Source organism: Pezoporus occidentalis, unplaced genomic scaffold (genome assembly GCF_034315485.1).
Source record: "Pezoporus occidentalis ecotype Australia unplaced genomic scaffold, CSIRO_AGI_Poc_V1 ctg41, whole genome shotgun sequence".
Classification (NCBI taxonomy): Eukaryota; Metazoa; Chordata; class Aves; order Psittaciformes; family Psittacidae; genus Pezoporus; species Pezoporus occidentalis.
Genome location: NW_026915736.1, coordinates 3,131,958 through 3,159,867, shown reverse-complemented (window position 1 = coordinate 3,159,867; position 27,910 = coordinate 3,131,958). Strand labels below are relative to the sequence as shown.

The window sequence follows — 27,910 nt, the reverse complement described above, 5'->3', positions numbered from 1 at the left end:
TGAGTTAACATTAAGTTTGGATTTGCTTGTGTAATTGAAAGAGTGGGGAGAGCTAAGTACCTGAAACAGTTTTGAAGACAGGGTGATGGGGCAAGCTAAGAATTTAGTTTGTACATGAGAAATACAGAGAAATCACAATGACAGTTTCTTCAGAGATCCAGTACCATTCAGGAAACTTCATTTAAGGCTTGAAGTTCTATTTGGAGGCATCCCTTTCTCTAAGGGAAAGGAAATTACCCTCTTCTTCATCAGCTTGAGTTTCTGTATGTTGAATTGATTGCTAGGTCTCAGGTTGCTACATAGATAAGCTACAGTGTAAGCTATATGCACTGTGGCTTACTAAAATCTATGATTTTAAGTGCTGCTATTTACATTAACTACATTTAAAATTATGGTTTTAAATACATGTGGGAGATAGGCAAATTCTTATTCTTGAAGTCACTGATTTATACAATTGCTACTAGGCTATATTCTGCAATGATGTTTTGTTCTGCCATTGTGATTGTCTTAGCACTGTTCTTGAAAAGTACTCTGAAGGCCCTGTACTCCCTTTACAGCCACATGCAATTAGTTGTTACTCACTCTTCCTTTTGTTAGCGTTACCTTTCATGTAAATTCAAATGTTCCAGTATGACCAGTACAGCCCTACAGTAAAGGGAACAATTTGGTGTGCTGGCTAAATATGTACATCTAGGTATGTGGGTCTGTTTTCACAAAACCAAGATTTTACCTTTCCGCCTTTGATTTCCTATCCTAAGAGAATGGAAATCTTAATTTTCTCCTGTTTAATAAGGGTTTCTTACCCACAGTTGCCAAGCCCTACCAGTAGCCATGTTCATGCTGCTTTTAGCTTTGAGTCACCTGTCTTGAATGTCACTTTCAAGTGTTCAAATGCTCATATGTCTCTGGTTTGTACAATGGCACCATTTCTAGTGGAGCTATGTAGGGATACCTTTTGTCTTACAGCTGCTTTGAGTGTAGTTATTCATAAGCATTGCCTGGTGGAAAGTACATGTTGCAAAATTTCACTGGATAACAAATGAGAGGAATACTTAACTGCAGTAATGACTGTTTAGATTTTTGTGGTATTTGCTCAGTCTCAGAAAACCAAATAGCAGTAGCTCTGTATTTCTCATCAATATAAAAACTATCAGAATAGGAAAAAATATTTTTAATGTGATTCTGGCTTACTGTAATGCTTATTCTTGTTTTGGTTCTAATTTTTAACCTCCATATAGCAAAACTTGTGCCCTCCTAGCTTTATTTTGATGCTTCTATTGATGGTATTACACAGTAAAGCATGCAGTGTGAATATATCATTGGACTTAAATGTCTGTATTTACTCTAAGTAAAGTATGTATCAATATATTATAGCTCTAGGTTGCAGATATGAACATCTGCTTGGATTCTGTCCTGAGCAAGTGACTTGCAAAAGGTTGTTCTGGGTCTTAGTGGCTGACTAATATTTACTGTATGAGCAAAAATTACCGAGTTATAATTTTACATTAACATGTATTCACTGAAAACTTCTCTATGTAAACCTGTAAATTTCCTGCTTTATGTTTTGTAACCAGATTGCACTTTTGTTTTACAGCTGCTGCAGAGGGCAAAGGGAAAAGTGGGGAAGACTTTTTTCAGAAGGTAAGAAAGATATTTAATTCTATAACATCAGTTCATTAGAGAAGAAACTTACACCCATTGCTCATTCGTCAGCAACTTAATGAGCAGTTTCCACTGTATGGATCAAATTCCAAAAATGTTTTTGTCATTTAATGTGTCTACTAGCCATCACTGTGCATGGAATGGGATGAGAAATGTTCTCTGGTGTATGCTGATGTCATGTATGCACAATAACTTAATTCTTCTTTAACTGAAATGTCAAAATGTATGTTATGAAAGTTAATTTTTCTTAATAGCGGGGGCTCATCCAAAAGAGGAGATGGTCTTGAGGTTTTTATGATATGTATAAACACTACATCCTGTTACTGAAAAACTGGCATGAAACTTATTGTGATATTGTTGAAAGCGCAAATATTTGGTTGAGAAGTGTAGAGGCCTTTTAAGAGAGAAACACACAATCCACAGAGTGATTCAATAAAGTTTGTGGTTAGAAAGAGGCATGGAAGGACTAGAAAAAATAGTCCTGCCGCAGCTAAGCTCCAAAGAAAAGCATGGTCAAGAGCAATGACTTCGAAATTAGTTTTACAAAGCAACATGGGTTGTTCTGTCGTGGGGTGTTTTTTTTCTCTTCTCCAAGGATAGTGTGTAAAATGTTATTCACAAGTTATATGAATGAAGATCTGCATACAGTATGCTAATAAAAATGAGCTGCTTTGTCTGTCTTGCCTGTAGAGAAGTCATTATAAATGTTTGTGCTGTATACTAAAATGCCTTTTTGATTGGTTGAGCATTAAGTTTTTCCATGTTTTCTTCATATTTGTAAGTGGTACTTCAAGAAAAGTCTCTTTAGATGTGCAAGAATACTTTGTCCTGTACATGGTTATCAGTTGCTTTGGTGAAGGCTGGTGGGCAGGATTACGTATTTTGCTGAAATGTCTATTTTTTAATGTATTTTATATAAATTTTATGTTTATTTATATTATTTTTATATATATTTATAATGTATAATGTAAAAGTCTTCAGATGATGTTGCTTTTGAGTGACATTGTTTTTCTGAGCATGATGCTTGTGTTCCACTAATATTAGTGTGTACAGAGAAGAACGTGTTAATTTTTTAAGATTTTATGAAAACGCATTTTTTTTTTACTTGCTGAAACAATGCTAAGCCATAATAGTGCATACATCATTCTATGCATCATTTGTTTTGCAACTTTTTCTCACACTTGTATAAATTTGCTTACAGTTCTTGAAACTGTGGGTAAAATGTTTCCTCTGGGTGAGACTGAGTGACTCAAGTACTTGTGTATTTGAATACTTGATTGTTCACTGTAGGTATGATGCACCTGACAACTATGTACTTATTAGTGTAATAGCAAAAGATTTTGATTTTAGAGGGAAAGCAAAATGTGCTAAACTTCAAGTACATGAATTAGGATATACTACTTGTCCGTCTAGGTAATAGGTGTAGTGGCTATTTTAGCATTAATATATTGTCATTCATGTGCATAATTAGTGTAGGAGCGCAGGGTGGATGCTGCGATAGGTTAAAGCTGATTAATTTTGACATTCTTTGTACAGTCTCATCAACTCAATAGTTTAGATTGCAGAAGTTTGAGTGCATGTGCACAACGCTACAGCTAATAAAACCAGATGGAAACTATCTTCTTTGAGAGTTTTCTTGTTCAAAAAAAATCTTTGGACAGTTGCTCATAGCTTACTCACCGTCTCTGTCTGTGCAGTTTCCTTTAATCAGAGTTAAGCTTTTTCCTTTCTCATGTGAAATGAGTAAGGCAGAATTTCTGGAGGTAGAATGAACACCCTTTTCATGTGTTTCAGATTGTCTAGTAAGGAAAAAAGTGATTTGTAGCATTAGAAACACATTGCAAACTGAGGCGGCAAGATACTTTCAGAAACTTAATATCAATTTGAAGCTGTAGTAAATGCATTTTTTAAATAGTTTTGAAAATGAGACTTCAGGGTATTATTTACAGTCTTTTGAGTGGAATGTGGAGGGAAAATGTATCATTTCAGAAGCACATCAAGGTCTGAGGGTGTAATTTGCATAAATAATGCCATGTTTATTATTTTTTGCCAAACTTTACTCTCAGTGTGGTGAAGGTACTATGTGGAAAGGGATGTGTGAGGTGAAGGAAGTTTCCATGTGAATGCTTGAAATGGTGGAAATAACATGGCAAAGATTTAGCAAGGTAATTCCATATGTCAAGACATGCAGACCAAGAGGGAGGATCCTGAGAGGAGGCTGGTACTGGAGGGAGTGAGACAAGGCTGACTTCTTGCAGATGGCTCTGTTAAGTGACTTCTGGGTCTTACTTGGTGGCTGGTTAGTGGGGAGCAGCACTCAGTTTTGTATTAGCTTGCCCTCAGGAGGAAGAAAAATTGCTCATATGTTCTCTGTTTTGGGCTCAAAATCAGGAACTCAGCCTAGATTGTTAAGATACATACAGTATGCTCTAATGAATCTGTCATGCTTTTGAAGAAGGGAAAGTTTAATACGAGGGTTTGGTGCTAAGTAGTCTTTTACTAGTCTTCTAACATGTGAGCAAGCAGCATTTGAATTTTCATAATCAAGCATACTCTCAGAACTGCTTCTATCAACTTCTATATTTTGGAATTTAATAATAACAATTTCAATGTCAAAATGCATTATTTCACTGAGTGTTTCAGCAGAAACAAGCGCATGTTCTGTACTTGCTGGTGGAGTTGCAGAATAAGCCCCACTTCTTAGCTGCAAATGTCAAATTAAGCTAATATTTCTGCCCTCTCATGGCAGGGAAAATTGAGTGAAGTACCCCTTCCTCTGCTCTTGAATTGAAGTGAAAAGTAGAAAAATTGGTTTTGGTAGCATAACACTTAAAAAAAAAACAAACAAACAAACAAAAAAAAACAAACCAAAAAAAACCAACAAAACAAAACCCCCCACCCAAACAAACCCTAAAGACTTTCTTCTAATGTTTTTAACTTTTAGTATGGCTTCAAAGTGGGGAAAACCTAACACAATCTAATATGGATTTTTCAAGTCCCCTGGGAACTGCTAAGTATTTAGCAAGAAATAAGTAAATAATGTGATAGCTTTCTGTCTAGAGCTCTCCAATCTGCAGCTCAGTAACAGGTAATCCTTAAATAAACCTGGATTGGTTTGCTGATGTGTTATATGCTCTTTATGTAAAAGATCTTTGTGGACCTTCCTTTATATATTATTGTCCTAATTCATTCCATGTGAGTAATACATAATATGAAGCCATTACTACATCTTGAGGCAGCATCCATTTTCAGTTGATAGTGGAATATTTCCACTGAGTTCCATAACATCTGGTTCAAGCCTCATAAGCAAGCAAGGCCCTTCCCAGACAAAGCCAGGACATTGTTTCAAGGAACATGTAATTTATGTAGCCCTATAGATATGCATGGCAATCCTACATAAAATGTAAGAAGGTGCAGAGAGTAGTGTTTGGAACCGGTGCATGTGTGATGCTCTGCCAAAGTCCTTGACTCTAGGGCAGATGTAAACTCACTTCAGCATAATTCAGTGTGTGTGTTAGCCATGGGTGTTTTGAGTATTTCTGAAGGGCACGTTGGCTGCCCTTTCCTGGCTTTCAAGAGTACATTTTCAGAATTTGATTGAGAAGCACAGTATACTACCAGCCAGCTGTAACTTGTGGGCTTTATTGTTTCTGAATGTTTGAGATTTAGGTTTTATGGGGTTTTTGTTTGTTTCGCGGTGTTGTGGTTGTTGGGTTTTTTGTTTGGTGTTTTTTTTTATATATTATGGTTTTTATTACTTAAAGGGAAATGGTGTTTCTAGGAATATACCCATTTGCATAGTCACACATACCTAAGGTTTTCTAAGGTGTCGCTGACTTTACTCAAAATGTATGTTTAAATGCCTGTGCTTCTCTTGACTGCAAGCTTTGTTATTCCCCGAAGGGGATGTAATCATGCTTGGAAGTATGAAGATGCAAATGGGCAAGTGTTGCATATGTGCACCAAAATCTCTTCCATTAAATATTAGGAGCTTAGAAATGTGAAGGAAGACTAAGGTTTTCTTAATTTCTTCTTCCTGTTGTTACAAATAACATGCTTCATCTGTAGCTTTGTGTTTTACTAAATGAATAGTACCTTAAAAGATAGTGAGGTATCTTCCATTTTGGAAGCAATATTTGGTGGAACCGTCCTTTAAAATGAATTGTGTTTCCGGCATATATATTGGAAGCGCTAGTAGTAAGAGGGTTAAAAATAAATAAAAATCCTGAAACAAAACAAAAAATGCAGTTATTTGGAGAAAAAGGTATATCTAATTGCATCTTTAACCAACTTTCTGTTAAATTGCTCCTCTATGCAGTAATTATAAATGGATGTGCATTATCTTTGTTTAGGAGGCTCAGTCATGAAAGGCAGCAAGGAAGGCTCCTCAAGCCCTGTTTGCTTATCTAAGACAGTGAAAGAGCTTGTTTCGCAGCATCCTATTTCCACCTGTATCTTTCAAAAAGGTTTAAATTGATCTGCAGAAAACCTTGTAACTTTTGCAAAACCCTGTATGTGAATATAGTAATACAGTGTTTATATACAGGTGACTGGTTTTGTACATGTAGATAATACATACTGATGCAAATAAATGTAACAAATTATATTTCTGCCTTCAGTAGGTCAAAGCTGAAAATTGGTCAGTCTTCCTTTTTAATCTCTGAACATGAAACATGTAGCTAGAGCTTCAAATGTGAATGGCTTAGGGCGTTTTCAAGCATAAAACATTAATCATTGACTGGAGACTAAGATGTCTCCGGCTAATTATTATCCATGTTCAGCAGTAACTTCTGAAGTGCTTTCCATGTGTCTTCATCCATGACTTCTCTCGAACTGCCTATTTACAATTATAGTTTCCCTAAGGCTATATTCTTGTTTCTGATGGCAGCCGCTCAGCTATCAATTTCTTTCACTGCTATTTATCTTGCTAGTGACACATGGTGAGTTTGTGGTTATTATGCGTTATCGTGGGTTTTGTCTCTGTTTCAATCACGAGCAGTTTTGAACTGCAGAAACTGATTCACACCTTCTACTTTTTCCAGGTAGAAATCAGTATCTACATTAACATTACAATAACCTCGTGATGTAGAGTTTGGCCCATAGTGTATGACAAGGATATATATGAAGGCCGTACGTTTCCTGAATTTATTTGAAATGCCTGGCTGTGCTAGGCTGTAGCGGGAATATTGGCATGCACTTCTAATTTAAATTTAGCTTCCTCTCATCTAGCTTTCTGGAAAGAGGAAGCTACTGCTCGGAGAGAATGGTATGGATTAGGGAGTTGAAAGAATATCAGTGGCACTCAACATTTGCAGGAAATCTTAGATTGGGAGGTTTGTCTTCCTTTTGGCAAAACCACACCCAGTGGAAGGAAAGAGACTGTTTAGGTTGGATTGATTTCTCTAAAAAGGTAAATCAAGAATGCTTACTTAACTTTTTGCTTAGTTCAGGCAGAGCTAAGTGGTAGGAAGGCTTCATTCTTGTAGAAAACTGCATTTATCACTCCTAGTATAGGAATCATTCTGTTAAGGGAATGGAGTAATTACAAGGCTGTTGTGTTTTCTCTTTTTATTTCATCTTTATTTTCTTCTCTATTGTTATATATAATTGGGACAGTCTTGAGAGTTTGTTGTATCTGTAACATGAAAATGTTCTCTGATGGACCTAATTCTTGTAGCTTCTTTCTTCTTCACACTGAAGGCAGGTTAAAATGGCAACTGTCCTTGATGAGTTGCTTATGAATAATTCGCTTGGTCAGAAACAGTGGGAATTTTGATCACTAGAATTATTCTGAGTGACTCTGCATCACTGCTTAGAGGTTGGTCTGAGTTCCAAATGAATTGGAGTTTTAGGTGGTGAAGTTCCATTTTATACCACCTTGTTATACTTAACATTTTGTGCAAGATTTCTTGCATTGTAGAGCAATGGAGAAGGAGCAATTTGTCACCATGGTGTCTATCAAGACGCTTAAACCTTTTCACTCTGGAAGCTCAATCTTCTCAAAATAGCGGAGTAGTTGTGGGGTTTGTTTTTGTTTTGTTTTTTGTACTTAAAAATGCTTGTACTCCTTCCGTTACCTCTGGAGGAAAAAAGAAAATGAAGAAAGTGGAGGTAAGTGTGAGAAGGGTACAAAATTAACAATACACTGGGTTCCTGATTTGTGGGGAGAAGACTTGCTGCTTCTAGTTTAGAGAGAAGTTTTCTGCATATTGGTGTTTCTAAAGATGTGCTGTGGGGTCCTCATTGTTAAGTAATTTATTTTTTTTTCTTTAAGTTCCTCCTGTGTGGAATTAAGTAATTCTGCATACACAGATTTATAGCTTATTTTCTTGCACGCTTAGATACTACCTTCACATCTTTTGGTATCCTTTCAGTCATTTATTTAAAAAGAGAGTATTACCTGTGACCTTTCAATTAATATTTCCATTGAGGGTGAAGGAAACATTCAAGTCAAGTAAAAGGAGGACTTCAATGTTTCTACATAGGTAAGGGCATTTGATAGTTCTCAACTGTATTTGCTGTATGTATAAATAAAGTACAGTTATATAAATGCTATTTTTCCCTCAGTGCAGGTTTTGGACACAGCAACAATACTAAAATACTTGCTTGCTTAAGACCCTTTTTTTAAAAATGATCTTTTCCAGTTCATTTCAGGTAAAGTGAAGGTTGAGAAAAGGTGCAGTATGTGTGCATGCATGCATATGTTCTTTTCCCCTCTAAGCTTACTTACAAACTTATTAAATGGTTTTCTGTGTGTTATAGTTCTCTCTGTGCCACCACTCTGCACAGGAGATGGCTTTTCTGCCACTCAGGGAGCACAAACTACAAATTCTAAATGGTGTTTTAGTCTGGAATGTGTGGGTGCCTCGGGGCCATTTGCTGTTGCTGCTCCTGCTCAGAAATATCACCTTGCCATTACCTGCAGAAAGGTTGCATTAGTACTGTGGAGTCACACACACTGTACTGTCTTCTAAGAGTACTGGTTCTATTATAAATAGTAAATTCTACTTCTGAATTACATGTGTAGACCACCTGATGGGGGAGGAAACCTGAGAGGAGAGGAAACACCAGGGCTTGGGAAAGGAATACATTGATATACCCAAAATGTAGGCCAGACTTGTGAAAGAGCTAAATATTTGCACTGAGCTTTGGGCTACATTTTGTCATCTGCTCTCTTTTAACTTCTTACATGCCCCATGTTTTCACACCAAACCCGGTAGTCCTTGACACTGTACCATTGATGTGTTTGGCTTTGACATCTCAAGTGCTTACTGTGGTCTTAGCAGTTCTAGAGGCTGAATTCATGCTGTCAGTTCCTGGGTAACTTTACACAATTTCTTTTTGTGTCTTCATCTTCCTTTCCATCCTTGTTCGTCTGCTTTCTCTTCTTCCCCAACCTCCCAAAAGCAACAAACCATTAAATATAATACTTACTCTGGTTCTAGCTACACCCATTGCTCTGTTCTTGCTGCCAAAACTCATGTTTGGGGATTAGTCATCCTCTCAGATACTGCTTCTTCACCACTTCTGCATTAGGAGAAGAAATAAGTATTAGCCCATATAGAATTTTGTCTACTGTGACTTTCAAGCTCAGGTCTTCTGCTCACATACAATTTTGCTGTTGTCTTGGGGCTCATACATACTGAGGGAGTCACACTAATCAATTGCTCTGAATGCAGAAGATACAAGATGAGCACTTTGTGAAACAAAATATTCAGAGAATGGCGGAATATTCAGAAACTGTTTTTGGTTTTGTTTTACAAGGCATTCTGACCTCTAGTTTTAAGCTTGTCACATGTTCCCCTTTGGTTAATACTGAATTGGATTGTACATGTAATGGTTTCATTTTCCAAAACAAAATGCTCATTTGGATGTAAAGCTTTTATAATGAATGAAAACTGCAGTACTGAATTTTGACTCTTTTTGTGAGAGTTAGATAATTGGGTAATGTCCTTTTGCCCTGGTACTCTTGCCTTGTTAGTTACAAGCAGATTTTGCATGAAAACTGTGACTGTCTTTATGTTGAGATTTTGTCTGTGCCTCTTTCTTCTTAGAAAAATGTTTTTTTGTTATCAAATTTAGGGTAAAATTGATGTTCAAGTGGAACTCCAAACTTCCAAATATTTTATGCACAGCTCCAGTTTTCATTATGGTTCTTGAAGCTGAGTTCAGGATACAAGTTTGTGCTTTTCATATTCAGTTTGATTTAGAAATACTAGTTCAGTTGCCTTTTCACTTCTTGTGGCTACTTTATTGAGTTAAAGCAGTTGGAGCACTTGATTTATGAAAACCAGACCTTTTAGCAGAAAGTGTTATGAAATGCAGCTTCTGTGTGTTTGTAAATGATGGTGGGTGAGGATCTGTATCTGTTAAAATGAGGATTTGTGTCTACCAACATGCCATTTTACAGATTAAGATGGTATTATATGTCAGTTCAATATTAAACAACTTTACTATTTATTTAAGATGGTCCTAGGCGTTAAGGGACATAGGCAGAAGATGAGAATGATGGTGATCTTATAGTAAGATAAATGTGATCAGATCATTTGGATATTTCTAATGACAATTGCAGTTACCTACTGAATTTTGTATTCTGAAGAATAATTTAGGAAATATTTGGAAAAACATGCTTAAAAATCTGTAGGAGAACAATGGATGGCATAATGTAAAGTTCTATCATGTTTTTGTCTCCTTTTTGTGAGAAAACTGGCTTTGGAGTGGTTTCGGTACTTTAAAAAAAATACCTGATATTTTACAGCCTTTGTTTTTTGAGCTCACTTCATTATTCAAAACCATACATATAAATTTTGCGGTTATGTCATCTCGAAGGTTATTCAACCAGCATTGTGATTTAATCTCACTTCTTAAGTATTTTCTATTTTATCCTCTGAACAGTGTGCTCCTGTGAATAATTAAGCGATTAAAATGTACCTGTGGAAAGCAAAAAGATATGTGGTAGGGTTCAGGAATTCTTTGTGATGAGAGAAATCAGGGTGAGTGATGGCAGGAATCTTTCTGCTTGCGGAGTCTAGTAGGATATCAACATTATGCTTGGCTTCCTCTCTGCCACTGCAACAGTAAATGCTTTACTGTTTTGGACCTGCAAAAGTGTTACTTTTTTTGATAGTGAGACTATCTTCCCATTAATACTCCATGTTTATGGAAAAATATATTAGTCACACTTTCAAAAGCCATTTACTATTGATATTCTCATGTTCCATTTTCTCTGCTGTCTTGCACATCTTTTGTCTTTGTCATCTGTAAAACTGATGGAACAAATTTTCTTGAGGATTTGGATCGAAAATAGTCCCGTTAAAAATGGGGATAGATACAGTGATGTAACAAAATCGGTCAGTCACCTTCCCTTCGGCAGCAGTGTGTGAAGTATTTCTTGGGGATGAGTTATTCTCCATAAACATAACAAGCTATAGTGATTAATAAAGAATTGCTGGGTTTTCTTTAATCTGATGTAGATTCAACTTCAAAACAAGATTTATGAACATCTACTTGTAGAATTTCTATTATCATGACCTTTATATCAATAATACTTTCATTAATCCTTCCTCTCCTTCCATGTCCTCATCCTATATGGGAATTTCTTCTCTGGAGCATTTTTTGACTGTACGCAGTTACACTAGGAAACGCTTGTTTCTTAGTAATACATGTTGGGGGTTGTTTCTGGCTCCAGACCCTTTATAGTCCTCATGTCATTGAAGAAAGGGATATTCACTGATGCTGTGTTAAAATGGAGGTTAGGAGCCATCTGGAACATGCAGATGGAATTGGTTTGGAAGTTCCAGATGGTCATGTTGTAGAAAATAGTTCTCTAGATCTGCCCTAATACTGACTGCTCCAAGGTATGCTTACAAAATATAAATGAACAGTGTCTATCCTTCATTTCCAGTTCCTCCACAATATCTGCTCCATGGGGAGCTTCATCCTTGCAATGGTTTTCTCGGGGCAGGGAGAGCTACTGATATAACTTAGCTATCTATATTTTGTCTCTTACTTCAGTGTATTTGTTTGTCTCATTGACGGTACTTTTCCCTTTTTCCCCATTTGCTTTTTCCCTTGTCTTGTTACATTAGCATTACATCAAACTTTATTTGAATTTTAAACTTGATACAGCTTGGAGAAGTCTCATCTTATTTGGTTATACCTCTTTGTCTTGCTGGAAGGCTATGCTAAGGAATAATCTGAGATGTGTAAACATAGGGTTGAAAATGACATAAGGAGTTTGGTTTTGGTCTGCAAACACATGCAGATTCTGAGTTTAAAAAAAAAAAAAATCTGTAAGGATATAGTGATTTTTTTTTTTTTTTTTTTTTTTTTTTTCCTGTAGTGTCCTCTTTTGCTTTGTCACTTAGCCTCCTTAACTGCCCCCAGTATCTCAGGACAAACTGGATCACTTTTAGACTAAGAAGAAGCTCTGCTTGGTTGCCTCCCCTGCTTCTCATCCATCTCTCTTATGCTGCCTTAAGAGACAGTAATGATTTTTATTTTTGTAGATATGATCACCTGTAGTTATTCGCCTTAATCTTCATGTGTGTAATTTACCCAGCTGATCTGCTAAAATACTTCATGCACGATGTTCATTTCTCAGTGTTTGTCACCAGGGTCATGGACAGGATTTGCAGTCGTCATACAAGAAATGGAGCATAGTCTCTAAAATATTCAGGAGTTAGGTGCTTTCTGAGGATTTACATTGTTTGATAGCTGAAAATAAGGTACCATTGCTGTACTGTGAATGTTTAAGTGTCTAGTCCCATTGTTGATGTTGATCTAAGGCTAGGTGTTTCTGTTTGTTGAACAGATGAAAGCCTAGGAAATCTCTTTGGAGACAAAACCTCAGCTGTTCAAAATAGGTTATGGACAGATAAATAAAAACGACTAGAGGGCATACAATTTCATTATTTTCTAGGGGTTTTAGCATGAAAAATTCAGGGTACCTACAGAACCTTACTATTGTGTAATCTTAAAAAAAAGAGATCTTATCTACAGATGAAGATAAGCATCTAAAATTATCATTCAAATGTGTTAACAATTTTTTTCAATATCTACACTTATTTTCTTGGTACTCTACATATTGAAGTGGTATATGTGTGCTCTGTTGTATTAAGGTTAAACTGAGGAAGCTAATTCTCCACACTGAAAGAAGGGTTTTTTCCACTGATCAAATAAAGAATTGACTTTTTCTGACATTTTGTTATTCAGTTGGAATGAGCTTCTTGTTGTGCTGAAGTTGTGAAAATTAATTCTAGAAACATACTGGTAGATGCAGGTTCCTCTCCCATTGTTCTTTCCACTCTGAATAAGAACTGAGGCAGAAATGGCCAAGACACATGTATCCTAAAGGCAGAAAGATCAGAAATAGATAAGAATGCTAACTATAAGTAATAATACTTTAAAGTGCTTGTTTTAAATGAAGAAAGGTCTGTTTGGTATGTTGCTCTGTTTTTTACCTACTGCATGTAAAATACTTCCTTTGAATTCTGAAATGCTCATGGGCTTTTAGGGAATTTTTATTGGTTGTTTTTTTTTTTTTTGCATTCAAAGCATTCCAATTTCCATCCAAAATCATCTAAAAAAAATTACAATGTATGTAAGAATAATACCTTTCTGTCTTAATAAAAAAACTCCCCAAAGTGCTTGAAATATATTTTCAAGCTGGAATACAAGAAAGCCAAAAGCTTTTCTTCCAGCTGCTAGATGTTTTTTGTTTGTTTTCTTCTTGAAGGCCCAATGATTTGCAACTTGAGCCAGTTTTTTGGGGATCAGGGCACAGTCTTATTTGTTTTGTTGACACAAGATACTGGAAGATACCACCTTCTCTATGTTCTCCAATGAGAATAGCTTACATATTTTGGCTGCATGAACACTACAGTTTCTCTTGGGGAAAGAGGAGGAAGGGAAGATGTAAATAGCTCATTTCTTAGGGTTTCCCTCATTTTGGGAAGAAGCATGACATGATTTACTATGGGATTAAGTCCTGCTGCCAAATATGCCTGATACTTTTGGTCAGTTGATCCCTCAAGGCAAGTACTGATTAGTATAGACCCCATCACTCTGTATGAAAAGCAGGGAAGCCTAAGCAGAAGTGCTTGCACAGAGATCATGAACTCTGATTCAGTCATACGAATTTACTCAAAATGTTTTATAACTGAAGTATTAATGCAATTAAATGTGTATTATAACTGTATTACTTATAAAGTGAGTTTTGTTTTCCATTTTGTTCATTTGAGAGCAGCACTTCTGTTTTCAGGGTATGTGGCGTAACACTAAGTTTTCACTAATGAAATTGTTCCATTGCAACATGCAGTTGAGGTTTTTATGAAATTATTCCAAATCTGGTTTTGGGGAAAAAAAATAATCCTGGCACTGAAAACTGCCTGGGTTAGAATGGTAAAACAGAACTAAAAGTTGATGCTAGCAGTGATCTACTCTATGCAGAGTTTGTCACGTAATTTTCAACATAACCTTTTCCTTTGAGTTTAACAACTACAGTAAAAAAAAATCATGTTTTCTAGAGCTCCTGCTGTTACAGTAAATACAGAAATAAATAGCTTAAAAATAAACAACATAGTTGAAACTCTTCTTAAGGGTTCCTATGAAAGCCCTGATTTCTCAAAAATAAAACCAGAATTTACTTCCCCTGGAAACCTTTTTGGGCTGTTAAAATTCTCAAATTATTTTACAGGCAAGATAAATTATTTTCATTGGTGGAGAAAAAAGTGCTGTAGTAAAACTATTTTATTTATTTTCCTATACAATATGTGGGTTTCAAAATTGTGGAAAATATGGTTACTGCAATCAGCTTGGAATTTATCCTAAAGCTTACTGCCTGGAATTCACAGAATCATGGAATTGTGAGGGTTGGAAGGGACTTTTGAAGGTCTTATAATCCAACCCCCAGCACATACTGTTAGCATTTTTGTATTTCAGTAAATGCATTTCATGTAAATGCATCCAGACTTTTTTTTTCTTCCTGACTATCTAAGCCAGGAAATAAGCTTTTCTTTGTAGCAACCAAACCAAGTTGTTTTTTTTTTTTTTCTCTAATCATAAATGTGGCTCTCAAAAGTGCTTAAGGATATTAGGTGACCAAATTTCAGTGGCTGGCAGTTTAGACTACTTTTCCTTTGAAGATCCTCATATGTATTTTTTATCATATGTCCCCAGAATGTGTGACTCTCTGAAGTTTTGGTTTGGTTTAGCATGAGAAATGTGGAAGGCTTAATGTCTTTAAGACAGAAGTCTCTAATATTGAGAGGTAAAAGACTGATGGGATGTAATACTTGTCTTGAATGACATTTGTCCACTCCTCTTCTGTCTCCTGTCTTGTATTTCCTTTCATGCTGGATCTTAACCTCAGTCCTGCACCTTTCTTTGTTTTAGCATCTCTCTTCTTTTAGCTAATGTCTTCCTATTTTCTGTGTATTTCATTGCCTGTTGTGCAACTAATCTTGGCCGAAAGACCTCTATCAGACACAAGTGAATTTTTTTAAACAGATTTTTTTTCACATCTGGTTTGGAAAATTGTGAAAGTATGTATATGTCACTGATAGAATTTCACCCTTCTGGAAATGTCTTATTTCAGCTGTAACTTATTATCCAATAGTTGCTGAAACCAGAAATACAGTATCATGAAGGCTGGCTGACACTTTTAAGTTTTTCCACGTGGTGTACTAATCTGGCAGGTATCGTGATGTCCTAGGGATTTGGCTACAGAAGATAAGAATTAAGAAGTGTTAAAGAAGTCTGCCTTAGATCGGAATTGTACTATTATGGGAAACTTACTGGTACTGTAACTGTTGTAACTGTTTTCTTAATGCATTCATTTTCTTCCTGGAAGTGGCTTTGCTAATTATATTAAAATATTTTTTTTTGTTATTGCTTATGTTTGTTGCAGATGATTAGGGGTATAAAAATGTACTGCTTTGCTTAACCCCCTCCTCAGTTCTATTGAGGTGGCCTTTTTGGGTAGTGTCTGGGGTTTTGTATGGTAATTCTCACTCGTATCAGCAATCAAAAGAACACGTTTTTTTTTATGCTGTTTAGTCCTTCCGAGGAAATTGAAGAAATAGTCCTTTAGAGGACGAACCATACCCTGAGAGTTGCCATCTCTCCTCGCCTTTTCCTACCTTTTTCCTCCTTACAGCAATCAAATATTCTTTCAGTTTGTCCAATTTAAGGGTGGTTTGTTTGTTTGTTTGCTTTTCTCCTAGCTTAAAGGCTACATTTGCAGTTACCACTTGTTTACTTTTTGTTATATATATTAAATAATCTCCTTAATATTTAGTACTCACCCTATATATTTTTGTGTAGATTCAATATCTAAAATAGTATGACCCAGCAGATCAAGGGACATGGGTGCTCCTGTCTGCTCTCTTATTGTGAGGCTGCATATGGAGTACTTTTGTCCAGTTGTGTCCCACTCAGCCCAGGAAAGATCCTGGCAAGTTAGAGTGACTTCGGTGGATGATAGCCAGGTTGATAAAGGGCCTGAAGTAATTGATGTACAAAAAGAAGCTGAGAGCAGGGCCTATTCAACATGGAGAGGTTGAGGTAAAAGTCATCCAATAGCATTCTTCAGCTTCCCTGCAGGTGGTTAGAAGATAGGCTGAGTCAGGCTCCTCCTAAAAATGTACAGGTAACAGGCAAAGGTTGAGCAAAGGAAAACTCGAGATAATGAGAAAATAATTTCTCAGTGAAGGTAGCTGCACACTGGAATAAGGGTGCAGCGGTGCTGTGGAATCTCCTTCCTTAGAGGTAATGAAAGCTCAGTGGGTAAGGCCCAGGGCAACCTGACCTGCACTTGGTCCCGCTGTGATCATGAGGTTGGACTTGAATGACTTCCAAAAGTCCTTTTCTTCCAAACTTGTTCTGTGATTCTAGGACGCTTTGTAATTGAGATAGTCGAACTGATCACTCTTAATCTCGTTTATAATGAGCTACTGAAATTTTCAAAGGGGTGAGGACCCTTTTGCTCTGCTGTACAAAATCTTGTCCATGTCTGAACAGAATTGGACAATTTGTTCCAGGTGAAAATTCATCAGGGCATTCTAGAATTAACATTTATATTGAGAAATATAAATGTTGCAGCCCAGAATGATTTTTAATAGATACATTCTCTCAGTATCCTAAAACCATTTAGATGCATTTTCTTTGCATCCTACAGCCATCTTGTCATGGGCTAATATGGGCAGATCATACTCATTTCTTCAGGTCCTCATTTTTTCTTCAGGTCCCTGGTTTTTTTCTTCAGGTCCATTCATTTTTTCCCTGTTAGGTACTTGGAGATTTACAGATAGGTTGCACACTGTGTTGTAATAAATGCTGTCAAATCTCCACTCTCAACTGCTTAATCAGTCTGGATATGCTTACAATGAAAAGTTGCTTTCAGGTAAAGGTGAAGCAAAAAAAAAAATCAACCCATGAAGGCAAACCTGTGTATCTTGGCTTATGGAGACTTAAAAGGACTTGATTTAAATTAAGTACGCTTTACTTAGAAGTCATTTTACAATACTAAAATAAATATTTTTATTGAATTGTAAAGCTTTGAAGTGCCCTCTGAGGTGGACCTAGAGCTTGCTGTACCTAGCAGCAGTCACTTGAACTTTGTGGAAACTGTTGAGCATCTTGGTTTGCTCTTTGGATTTGTTTTGAATAGTCAGAACTCAGCTCCACCTATAACCAGACAAGAATTCTTCTCAAGAAAACAAAAAAGTAGAATCGTAGAATCATAGAATAGTTAGGGTTGGAAGGGACCTTAAGATCATCTAGTTCCAACGCCCCTGCCATGGGCAGGGACACCTCGCACTAAACCATGTTGCCCAAGGTTCTGTTCCGACCTGGCCTTGAACACTGCCAGGAATGGAGCATTCACAACTTCCCTGGGCGACCCATTCCAGTGCCTCACCGACTTGTTCCAACAGTTCTGGTGTCCTCAGCATAAAAAGGACATGGAACTGTACACAATACTCTAAGTGAGGTCTCACGAGAGCAGAGTAGAGGGGCAGGATCACCTCCTTTGACCTGCTGGTCACACTCCTTTTGATGCAGCCCAGGATACAGCTGGCTTTCTGGGCTGCAAGCACACACTGAAGCTGGCTCATGTTCATTTTCTCATCAGCCAACACCCCCAAGTCCTTCTCCACCGGGCTGCTCTGAATCTCTTCTCTGCCCAACCTGTAGCTGTGCCTGAGATTGCTCCAACCCAGGTGTAGGACCTTGCACTTGTCATGGTTAAACTTCATAAAGTTGGCATCAGCCCACCTCACAAGTGTGTCGAGGTCCCTCTGGATGGCATTCCTTCCCTCCAGCGTATCAACTGAACCACACAGCTTGGTGTCATCGGCAAACTTGCTGAGGGCGCACTCAATCCCACTGTCCATGTCAGCGACAAAGATGTTGAACAAGACCAGTCCCAACACCGATCCCTGAGGGACACCACTTGTTACTGGTCTCCAGCTGGACACTGAGCCATTGACCATGACTCTGTGTGTGGCCATCCAGCCAGTTCTTTATCTACCAATTGGTCCATCTATCAAATTGATGCCTTGTCAATTTAGAGACAAAAGTAGTTAATGACTTGTGTTATTTTTAAGTAATAACAGTCAACATTTTAAAATGGTAAACGTAATGTTTTCCAAAAATGACCTGTTGACTTTATAGGAAAACAATAAAAATGTAATTATTCATATATATGTTCTTTTTAACAGATTATGGAAGAAACAAATACACAGATTGCTTGGCCATCAAAGTTGAAGATTGGAGCAAAATCAAAGAAAGGTATTTTGGTTTTTGTTGGGTTTTGGGTTTGGTTTTAGGGTTTTTGTTTGTTTGTCTTCAGGGGTTTTGGTTGGTTGGGTTTTTTTTGAATGGGGTGACATTGGCTGTAATAAAACCAGGAAGTAAACAATTCTCTTTAGAGTCACCTTATAAATACTGGGCACATGAAGTATTTTCATTTCAGTCTATTGTTTGTGTAAGAATTTCTTGTTAAAGTTCTCTCAGCTTTATGTAGGTATTTGACATACAAACCTACTGTAAGTAGCTTGTACTTCTACAAGTACTTTAATATCAATACTATTCTACTTACTGTCTTTTAGCATATGTGCTTTCTTCTGTATAATGCTACATCTAATCTGAACAATTTATTTTGCAGCTTTCAGAAGTTAGTCTTCCTGGTAACATTGTAGATTAGTTCTGTGGGGTTTTATAGAGAGTACAAAGTACTATATAGAGAGTACAAAGGTAGGTGTTGGTTAAGCCCAGTTAGAACTATACATACTCATCATGTCTCTGATAGAGACAGTCTGCATGCTTTTTTGGTTCCTTTAAGAAAAGTAAGTAGACCTATTTCTTAGGAATGGCCAGTATTATTGGGGATTTTTAAAATTGTCCTTCTTTGGAAGTACAGCCTATTAAAGTTAACCAAGTACATAATCTGGAACATCTCTTTTGATATAAGCCTTCTGGTTTCTTGTAACTGAATTAAACTAAAACTTAATTTCTGTTCTGCAGGAGAAATTAAATTGGGAGGGATTTTTAACATTGCCTGTATTTCTGTTCAGGCTGATACACATTAAAAACCAAGAAAGTGGAGTTCAATAATTTCTCTGTACATTATATTTAGAATGCATAGGTGAAGATGTGGGTAAACAACCTTTGTAAATGAAGGTCTAATGGGAAGAGAAATAATCTATTTAGAAAGGTGCAGGATTAATAACATTTTTATGGTGTAAAGTGGTATTCAGTCTTTTAGGTACTTCTCCATGTGGTATTGAAGTACAAACTGATTTATTTTTTTCCACACTTGCATGGAAGAAAATCTCACTTGAGGGGGAGCAGTGGGTAAGGAATTCAGACTGGAAAAATATGTAGGTGTTGTATGTGTATATTTGTATGTGGAACTAATACGAATAGGTATTAGTAAAATACGGGAGTATTTAAGTAATATGGGAGTGACAAGGTCTCTGTTCAGACTTGTGGTTTACCTGTAGTGTTCTACATGCTTTTTGCCTGAGGTGCTGTGAATTGATATATATCTAAAGCTTCTCAGGAAATTGAGGTAGGAGCTTTTTTTTTTTTTTCTTTTGAGGGGATAAGAGAAAAAATAAATTAGTATCTACATTTAGGTCAAATTTAAATGAGCCTAGTTCTGAAGATGAAAAGCATGGATGAAAGGCCATGAACAGAGGGCTAAGAAAGGTGGCTGGCTGGTTTTCTGGATTGGCACCTAGGGATGCATCTTTATGTGTAAATTAATTTAACCTCTTTATTAGTGATTTCAAAAATAATATAATGTTAGATTTGTGGTGAAGCTTTATCAGTATGTGGAATGAATTTGAGTACCATGGGAAATAAACCAGCTGAAAATTATGAGCTGACAATAAAACTAAAAATTGAGGGGAGAGAACACAATACAGCTGGGCATACTAAGTGCATCTGCAGTGGGAATTATTATCTTGGAAACTCTTTATGCCAAAAGAAACTTTAAGTAATGATTGGCTGCAAATTAGGCATTTTAGCAATATACTATACTTTTAAGAAAATGTTTGAAATGCCTGTGGACTGCAGAGTACATCTAGAATTAAGCTTTTTACTGTCTGGATAGCTTTGCTCTAGGAAGTTGTGTATGTATACACCTGAGATAGATAGTAAATTACAATATGTGTACAGAGAACCCGTTAACTTAGAGGTTGCTATTTCTTGAGAAATAAAGTGTAGTTTATAAATTCTGTTTACATGTGGTATCGTTTGCATTTCTCTAACTTCCCATTTGCAGCTACAGCAGATGTTTATATAGGGAAAATAATCTAAAGTGTTTAACATACTCTAGCTTCACTTAATGACATATTGTGATTAAGAAGAGAGTCTGCAACAAATAATTGGCTAGCTGTCTGGGGACTTGAACTCAGAACATGCTATCTTTCCCCATCCTGTTGGCTGGGAGCAGAGTGCCTGATAAGCAGTCATTCAGTGAGGGAGAAGTAGTTACAGATGGATAGTCTTATGCCCTAACAATACACTGTACCCTATTGTAATCATGTGATACCAGATTTGTCATATCTTTCCAGTATTATTTGCCAGTTTCAGTAGCTTTACATTCTGTGGATGTATGTTGTGACCTCTTGTCATTCACAGCTCTCCTCCCAAAACACAAGGGATAAAAAATAATTAGGAAGACATCTCTAGCTGTAGTGTTTCTGTCATGTTGTTTAGTCTGTTATCAAATATCTAGGGCCTAATATAGTGTTCTTACTGCTTAAAAATTGATTTTAAAATCTTTGATACTAAATCAGCAAAGTCAGAGTAGGTATTTTCTTTCTAACTCATAGGTATTGAAATTTACAGACAAGGTGTGCATAATAATCTTCAGATCCTTGCTGAACCTTAAATTCTGTTCAAGACCTAGAATCTTCTTAAAATTTTGTGGGGGAAAAGAAAAAAAACTTACTGTGAAGCTGAAGCACCAAGAGTAAGTGACCTGCAAGTTCACAGAATCATAGAATGGTTTGAGTTGGAAGAGACCTTAAAGATCTTAGTTCCAACCCCCCTGCCATGGGCAGGGACACCTTCCACTGGACCAGGGTGCTCAAAGCCTTATCCAACCTAAATCTACCCTCTTTCAGTTCCCCCTTATCCTTTCAGTACATGGCCTTGGAGAAAGTACTTCTCCAGCTTTCTGGTAGGCCTTCTTTAAGTTGCTAAATCAGGTGGGTTTTTTTTCCAGGTTATATAGATTATAACTTTTTAATTGATGACTGTGAGATACTATATATTAGAGTTTCATCATGATAATTCATCAACTCAAATTCGATAAATACTGTCTGAAGTTTTTTGAACTACAGAAGACTGATGTCTGGATTTAGCATATGCGGAATTTAAAAGAAATCGCTGACTAAAATTTGTTAAATATGAAATTTATAAAACAGCTCTTTGCAAAGGCTAGAATTAAAAATCAATTATCAACTCTCAACAGTTTCATAAAGAGCAAACCAGGAATTTCCTGGCTTTAATGAACACCAGATGCTGCAGTCTTTCTCTAGCAATGAGGGGTGATGAGGGTTAAAGTATTTTGAAAGACGTGTTCAGAAAATGCACAAACAAATATAAATCTTCCAGTAGCATCTTTAAGCAAGCCATTTGTTCACGTTAACAAAGAAATCCCGTAACGTTAAGGTTTCAGAGAGAGAAGTGAAACAATTTAAAGCACTTCTGTAACGACTGATTCCTGTCCAGCCATAATGAAACAATTGGCACTGGCATGGTCTGCCCTGTTTGCATGGGTGCTGAAGTGTTCAGGGCATAACAAAACATCATTTCTGGAGATCTCAGATCTGTGGTCTAGCGAGTTAATGATCAAACTCAGAGACACTAACTTTTCTGTGCATTCCCCTTTTGCTCTCGAATACTCTTTCATTCCGTTACGGTTACTGTTCCTTAGGAATGCTATTAATTGTCCTTAAAAGATATATATTCAGCAGTATCAAAGTTTAGATTAGATTGCCAAATCCTAAATGGTCAGATGCTACAGTTCCACAGACTTTCAAAGCAGGCATAAGCTAATGTGGGTTTTTTTCCCCACTCCTTTTGCCAAAATACTGACCTGTCCTGCTGTCCTTCTCTTGTTGTCCCGCCTCTTCTGCTGTGCTATTACTGCTGCTTATATTGTTGCATAGGGAACCAGGGTGGCTTAAACTTAATCATAGATAATTTTTACTATTGAAGAGGGGATTTTTGTGCATTTGCTAGCTACTTTAATCCTGTTTTAACCCAAACTGTATCCTCAGTCTGCTTCACCATATGGTTGTATGAATATATAGTGTTTAATGCATTGGGAGCAGGCAAATACCGTGTTATTCAGCAGCAGTGCAGAGTAATCAAAGGAGTTCTTTAGGAAGCTTAGAAAATGGATATATGTGAGTTTATTTTGCCTATATTCCTTATTCTTTTTCCTTCTTTTACACCTTCCATTCCCTCCTTCAGTATAGGTATGTGTGTCTTTGTATTTCAACAGTCATAAAGAAGTTGGGGAATATGCATGTGCTCAGAATGCAGACAACCTTGAAATAGGATTTGTGTAATAAGCAACATAAGAATAAAAAACAAACAAACAAACAACAAAAAAAAACCCTGCTTTTACTGCACTTCTGTTGCTCTTTTTTCTAGGTGTTTTTTCTCATATTTTCATGTTATTTCTGCTTTCTCTAGAGTACAGTCCCCAGCTCTTTTTGATCTATGATATGTGTTATCTGTTAAGTTACCCACGTGTTTCTCATCTGTCTTTCCTAGGCTGCTCTTATTTCACTTACCTGTTCTTTCAGTTGCCAGTTCTGGGCTTTGTTGGGTTTTTGTTTCCTCCTTCTCCCCCCCCCCCCCCCCCAGTTACTGGTGCATTTTAAGGTGGTTAAGAAAAAAATCCAGTCCATGTTCTGTTTGCATATTTTTTTTCTCACCTGATTTTATTCTTTCATCTTATATTTAAAAACTCAAACCTCAGTAACCTTCAAATCTAAACTAGTTTGCTATTAAAATAATTGACATGTTATTTTGCATTAGCATCTCTCAAAGGCAAGTCAAGTACATAGCATGTCAAATTCATATCTAAGGAGAATGACGGGATGGGAGGAAACATAATGGCATTGAAGGCTTTAGAAGGAAGGCAGCAATAAATAGCAATGGGCACTGCTGGCATTCATTGCTTGGCATTTTAGTTTCACACTTTTTCCTTAAAGTTTGTCTTTTGCAAGCCATCTTGCAAGCAGAGTCCAGGATTTTCTTCTTTGCATCTTAAGCTGCTGAGACTATAAAAAATAAAGTTAGGAACTGTAATGCCATAATTGAGGCAAATTTATGAGGGATTTCAATCAAATTAGTGAAATATTTATATAAATGTTGGTTAAACACAGGGGAAGAGCATTGCACATTCTAGGAGGCATTATGATAAAAACTAGGGAATTTTGTTAAAACAGAAATGTCATTATATGGTGAACTTAAGGCCAAACTTGCATGCGTTTCTGCCATAAATATCAAGAGTAAGCTAAAAATGTAGTCTCTGTATGTTGCTTTATACCTTTAAGTCAATTTTTAATTATTTCCCAACATTGTAATAAAAGAGGAAGCTTACATTTTGAGAGGAAGAAGGGAGGGAGAGAAGATGGGTTGTCCGGCTGCGCAGCCTTTGAATGTGTGCGAATACAATTGCTAGGCTATTTATTCTTTTGTCATAGGTTTTCTGATAAATTTTCAATCTGAGTTTTTGATTTTCAGTTATTTTTTTTCTTTTTAGAAATACTTGATGTTCCTAATTCAGTTTGTCAACCAAACCTTTAAAAGAGAATGAAAACTTATTTCGATGCTAAACCTTGGTGACATACCATGCATGAACTGGTTAACTTAAGAGCAGTTCAGCACTGTACTTGTCAGTTTTTGTCCCATGTGCAGAACTTCAAAATTTAAACATTTGTTCCATGGAGAGATTACATCATTTCTTAAAACATGAACGCATCCCTGACTGTTATGCAATATTGCTTTCAGTCTTGGAATTGAGCAGAGTCCCACACTTGTACAAAGGAGAGACTGCTTTACCCAAGTAAAAATTTCATGGCAAAAAAACCTATGGATAACACTTCATTTTGTTTGTTCCAGTATATTAATGAATACAAATGAGACATTGTCAATGGTTATGTTCAAACCCAATAATTGATGTTAAAATACCAGCAAAAATAGGAAAGTTAATAATTCCGTGCAGCAACATTCTGTAGGAGTTACATGAGCTTTAAAACAGTACCATAAACTCTTCCAGTGTGCCTACAGGTCCTGCAATGAAAAGTGTCTGTGTGGAATAAAATAGTCTTGAACCATCACTTAAGGAGATTCTCATTACTTTGATATTTTGTAATAAATGCGAAGTTTAGGGAAATGAATAAATTTCTCTGCTTTCAACTATTGCTGGGATTGCTGGAATACTGAAAGGATTTCAGTATATACTACTGAACTAAGTTGCATATTTCATCTTTTTCTAAATACCAGGTGGCTTGGCATATTTCAGGGGCTGTCATGTCTGCAAAGTGCAATTATATAATCTGAAATTTTCCCCAAGAAACTGGCCAAGTCTGAGTTTAGTCAAACAAGCAAGCAAACAAGTCAAAAAAAGTAAATAAAAATTACCTAATTAGCTTATTTTACTCCTTTCGTCATGTAACTCCTTGAGTTGAAAGCTGTAGAGTGTTTCCAGCAGTTTGGCATCTCCAAGACTGAAGATCTTGTAGTTTAGATATGTAATGCTATGCTATATACATGTGTGTATGTGTAGAACAAGACTGTTAGGATTGCTGTAGTTTGAAGTCTTCAGTGTTGCCCTTTTCTCAGGCTTTATATGTACATGGTGCCCGACTCAATATAGTTGCAGCCAGATTACAGCTTTTTAATTCTGGTTTTCCTTAAATGACTTCATTGATTAGTTTGTTGTCCTTTTTCACAATGCATATATATTATGCCTGCTTTTAATGTTGTTAAAAAGTAATTTAAAATTGGCTGTATGTGGAAAACTGGCAATTGTTGGCCAACACAGCATCTATTAATTAGCCAAAACCGGGACACCCTGTTAAGCTTGAAGGTCACTTTCTCATTTTGGCTGTGGGTGAGGAGGTGTGTTTCTTGTTTGCTTGGCTTTCTTGGATATAAAAAGAACCCCAAAACCTATCCCAAGAAACATAAAAGCCAACCACCAAAACAAAAAGAAACCCCGTAGCCTTCCCACAACCCAAACCCCAGTCCAGGGCTATGAAAACCTATGATTTAAACACCAAGAGCTGTTCTATAATAAATTCTGTCCCTGTATGTTGCTTTCAGTATTGGCTTCATTCTGTATGATATCATAAGATGCTTTCTAAAAGTGTTTCTAAATGTAAATGGTAAGGAGAAATTGGTTGGGGTTTTTTTGTTTCGTTTTAATTATCTCTGTCTATATAAGTGGCATCTCAAAACATGACCAGAAAAAAAAAAAAATAACCAACCTGTTGTGATACTCCATTAAAGTCAAGTTGATCATGTCAGCCGAACCTGGCTGTATAGGAACCTTTATGCTGTTTGCGCAATGCAGTGAGGGAGTATAATATTAGCTTTTTTAACATTTGGATTGCTGAATTATTCAAGGAGAAGATCAGTAGAGTCTGGAAAGTTAAAATAAAGGTATATATGAAGGTATGCGTATATTTTTATATATAATGGAGGAAATTAACCATGCCAAGTGCAAGGTCCTACACCTGGGTCGGAGCAATCCCAGGCACAACTACAGGTTGGGCAGAGAAGTGATTCAGAGCAGCCGGGCAGAGAAGGACTTTGGGGGTGTTGGTCAATGAGAAAATGAACATGAGCCAGCTTCAGTGTGCACTTGCAGCCCCAAAAGCCAACCATATCCTAGGCTGCATCAAAAGGAGTGTGACCAGCAGGTCAAAGGAGGTGATCCTGCCCCTCTGCTCTGCTCTTGTGAGACCCCACTTGGAGTATTGTGTGCAGTTCTGGTGTCCTCAACATAAAAAGGACATGGAACTGTTGGAACAAGTCCAGAGGAGGCCACGAGGACGATCAGGGGACTGGAGCACCTCCCATATGAAGATAGGCTGAGAAAGTTGGGGCTGTTGAGCCTGGAGAAGAGAAGGCTGCGTGGAGACCTCATAGCAGCCTTCCAGTATCTGAAGGGGGCCTATAGGGATGCTGTGGAGGGACTCTTCATTAGGGACTGTAGTGACAGGACAAGGGGTATTGGGTTCAGATTTAAACAGGGGAACTTTAGATTGGGTATGAGGAAGAAGTTCTTTCCTGTTAGGTTGGTGAGGCGCTGGAATGGGTTGCCCAGGGAAGCTGTGAATGCTCCATCCCTGGTGGTGTTCAAGGCCAGGTTGGACAGAACCTTGGGCAACATGGTTTAGTGTGAGGTGTCCCTGCCCATGGCAGGGGGGTTGGAACTAGATGATCTTAAGGTCCTTTCCAACCCTAACTATTCTGTGATTCTATATAAGCAATTCTCTTCTGTGAATATAGATTCTGAGGCTAGGAATATTCTCAGACTTCTTTATATCGGTTTAGACAGATTGGGGATGCAGCCTAGCCATAGAAATGTTTCAAATCGATATTTATTCTATACACTCAGTTTGTCAAATTGAGACTTAAATATTAGGGAAGGGGAGTTTATATCTGTATGCAACCTTGAGTGACTGTATCACAGACTAGCTGAGGTTGGAAAGGACCTCTGGAAGTCATCTTCAGTGCATGTTTTTTTTTTGAGGGGGAGAGAGGTTTGGATTTTTTGGAGGCATTGGGGTGTTTTGGGGGTGTGGGATTTTTTGTTTCTGTGGGAAATTTCTTGGTTTTGGTGTTTTTTGGTGTTTTTTTTGGTGGTTTTCTTTTTTTAAAGAAATTAAAGGTTATGTTTTTGAGAGATGGTTTAGGTTTCATGAAAACCTTTTCTTACAAAGGTTAGATTTCTTAATTACACTTGATTTGATCTTGATTTTTTAATATAGAAAGAATCCAGCTACTTTTCTAAAGAATACGCCCAGGTAAATTGTGTGTTGAAAGTCTTCATATGCGTATATTCTAGAAGTCTGCTTATAATTTCATTCAGCTTTAAAATGACAATCCCTTCATTCATAACCATATGTAACCTTTAGAACTGCATAAAAATGTGATGAATTAAGGAAAATAGTACTTACTGTGCTGAAATTGCTTGTATGCTTGCCAGTACATATCTGTGTAGGTATCTTATCAGTCTTTAAGCTTAATAAGAATACTGTTTACTGTAAATTGCTGTAAAAAGTTAAAAGTTTGCATTTCTGTTAATGTAATAATGCACTGAGTTAAAAAAACAAACAAACAAACTCAAAACACAAAACCAAAAAAAACCCACAAACCCAACCAAATGGAGTGGAAGAGAGTGAACATGGGATATAATCAACTAATTTTCCTATCCTAAATTCAATACTATGAAAAGTCACTTGATTACCTTAAAGCCTTAAGATTCAATTAAAAAACCCCAAAAGATTATGAGGCCCTTGGATACCTGCAGTGGTATAAGGAGCTTTATGACAGAATTCAGCTTCTAATCCACTAGGGTGCTTTTGAAATTTGTACTAACTGTCCTGCAGGGCTGTATCATAACTCTTGATAGGAACTGAAAACATATGGAGTCATGTCCACTTGTGAGCAACCACAGCCTGTTCTATCAGCTTTAACTAGG

General features: G+C 36.9%; 1 protein-coding gene across 1 annotated transcript in view; it reads left to right on the top strand.

Moving 5' to 3' along the window:
- BICC1 (BicC family RNA binding protein 1) overlaps positions 1-27,910 on the top strand; it is a 115,204-nt gene that overhangs the window by 35,662 nt on the left and 51,632 nt on the right. Inside the window, exons 2-3 of the mRNA XM_062634040.1 lie at positions 1,595-1,641; positions 18,384-18,453. Of these exons, the coding sequence (XP_062490024.1) occupies positions 1,595-1,641; positions 18,384-18,453 (117 nt within the window). The remainder of the gene's footprint in view (positions 1-1,594; positions 1,642-18,383; positions 18,454-27,910) is intronic.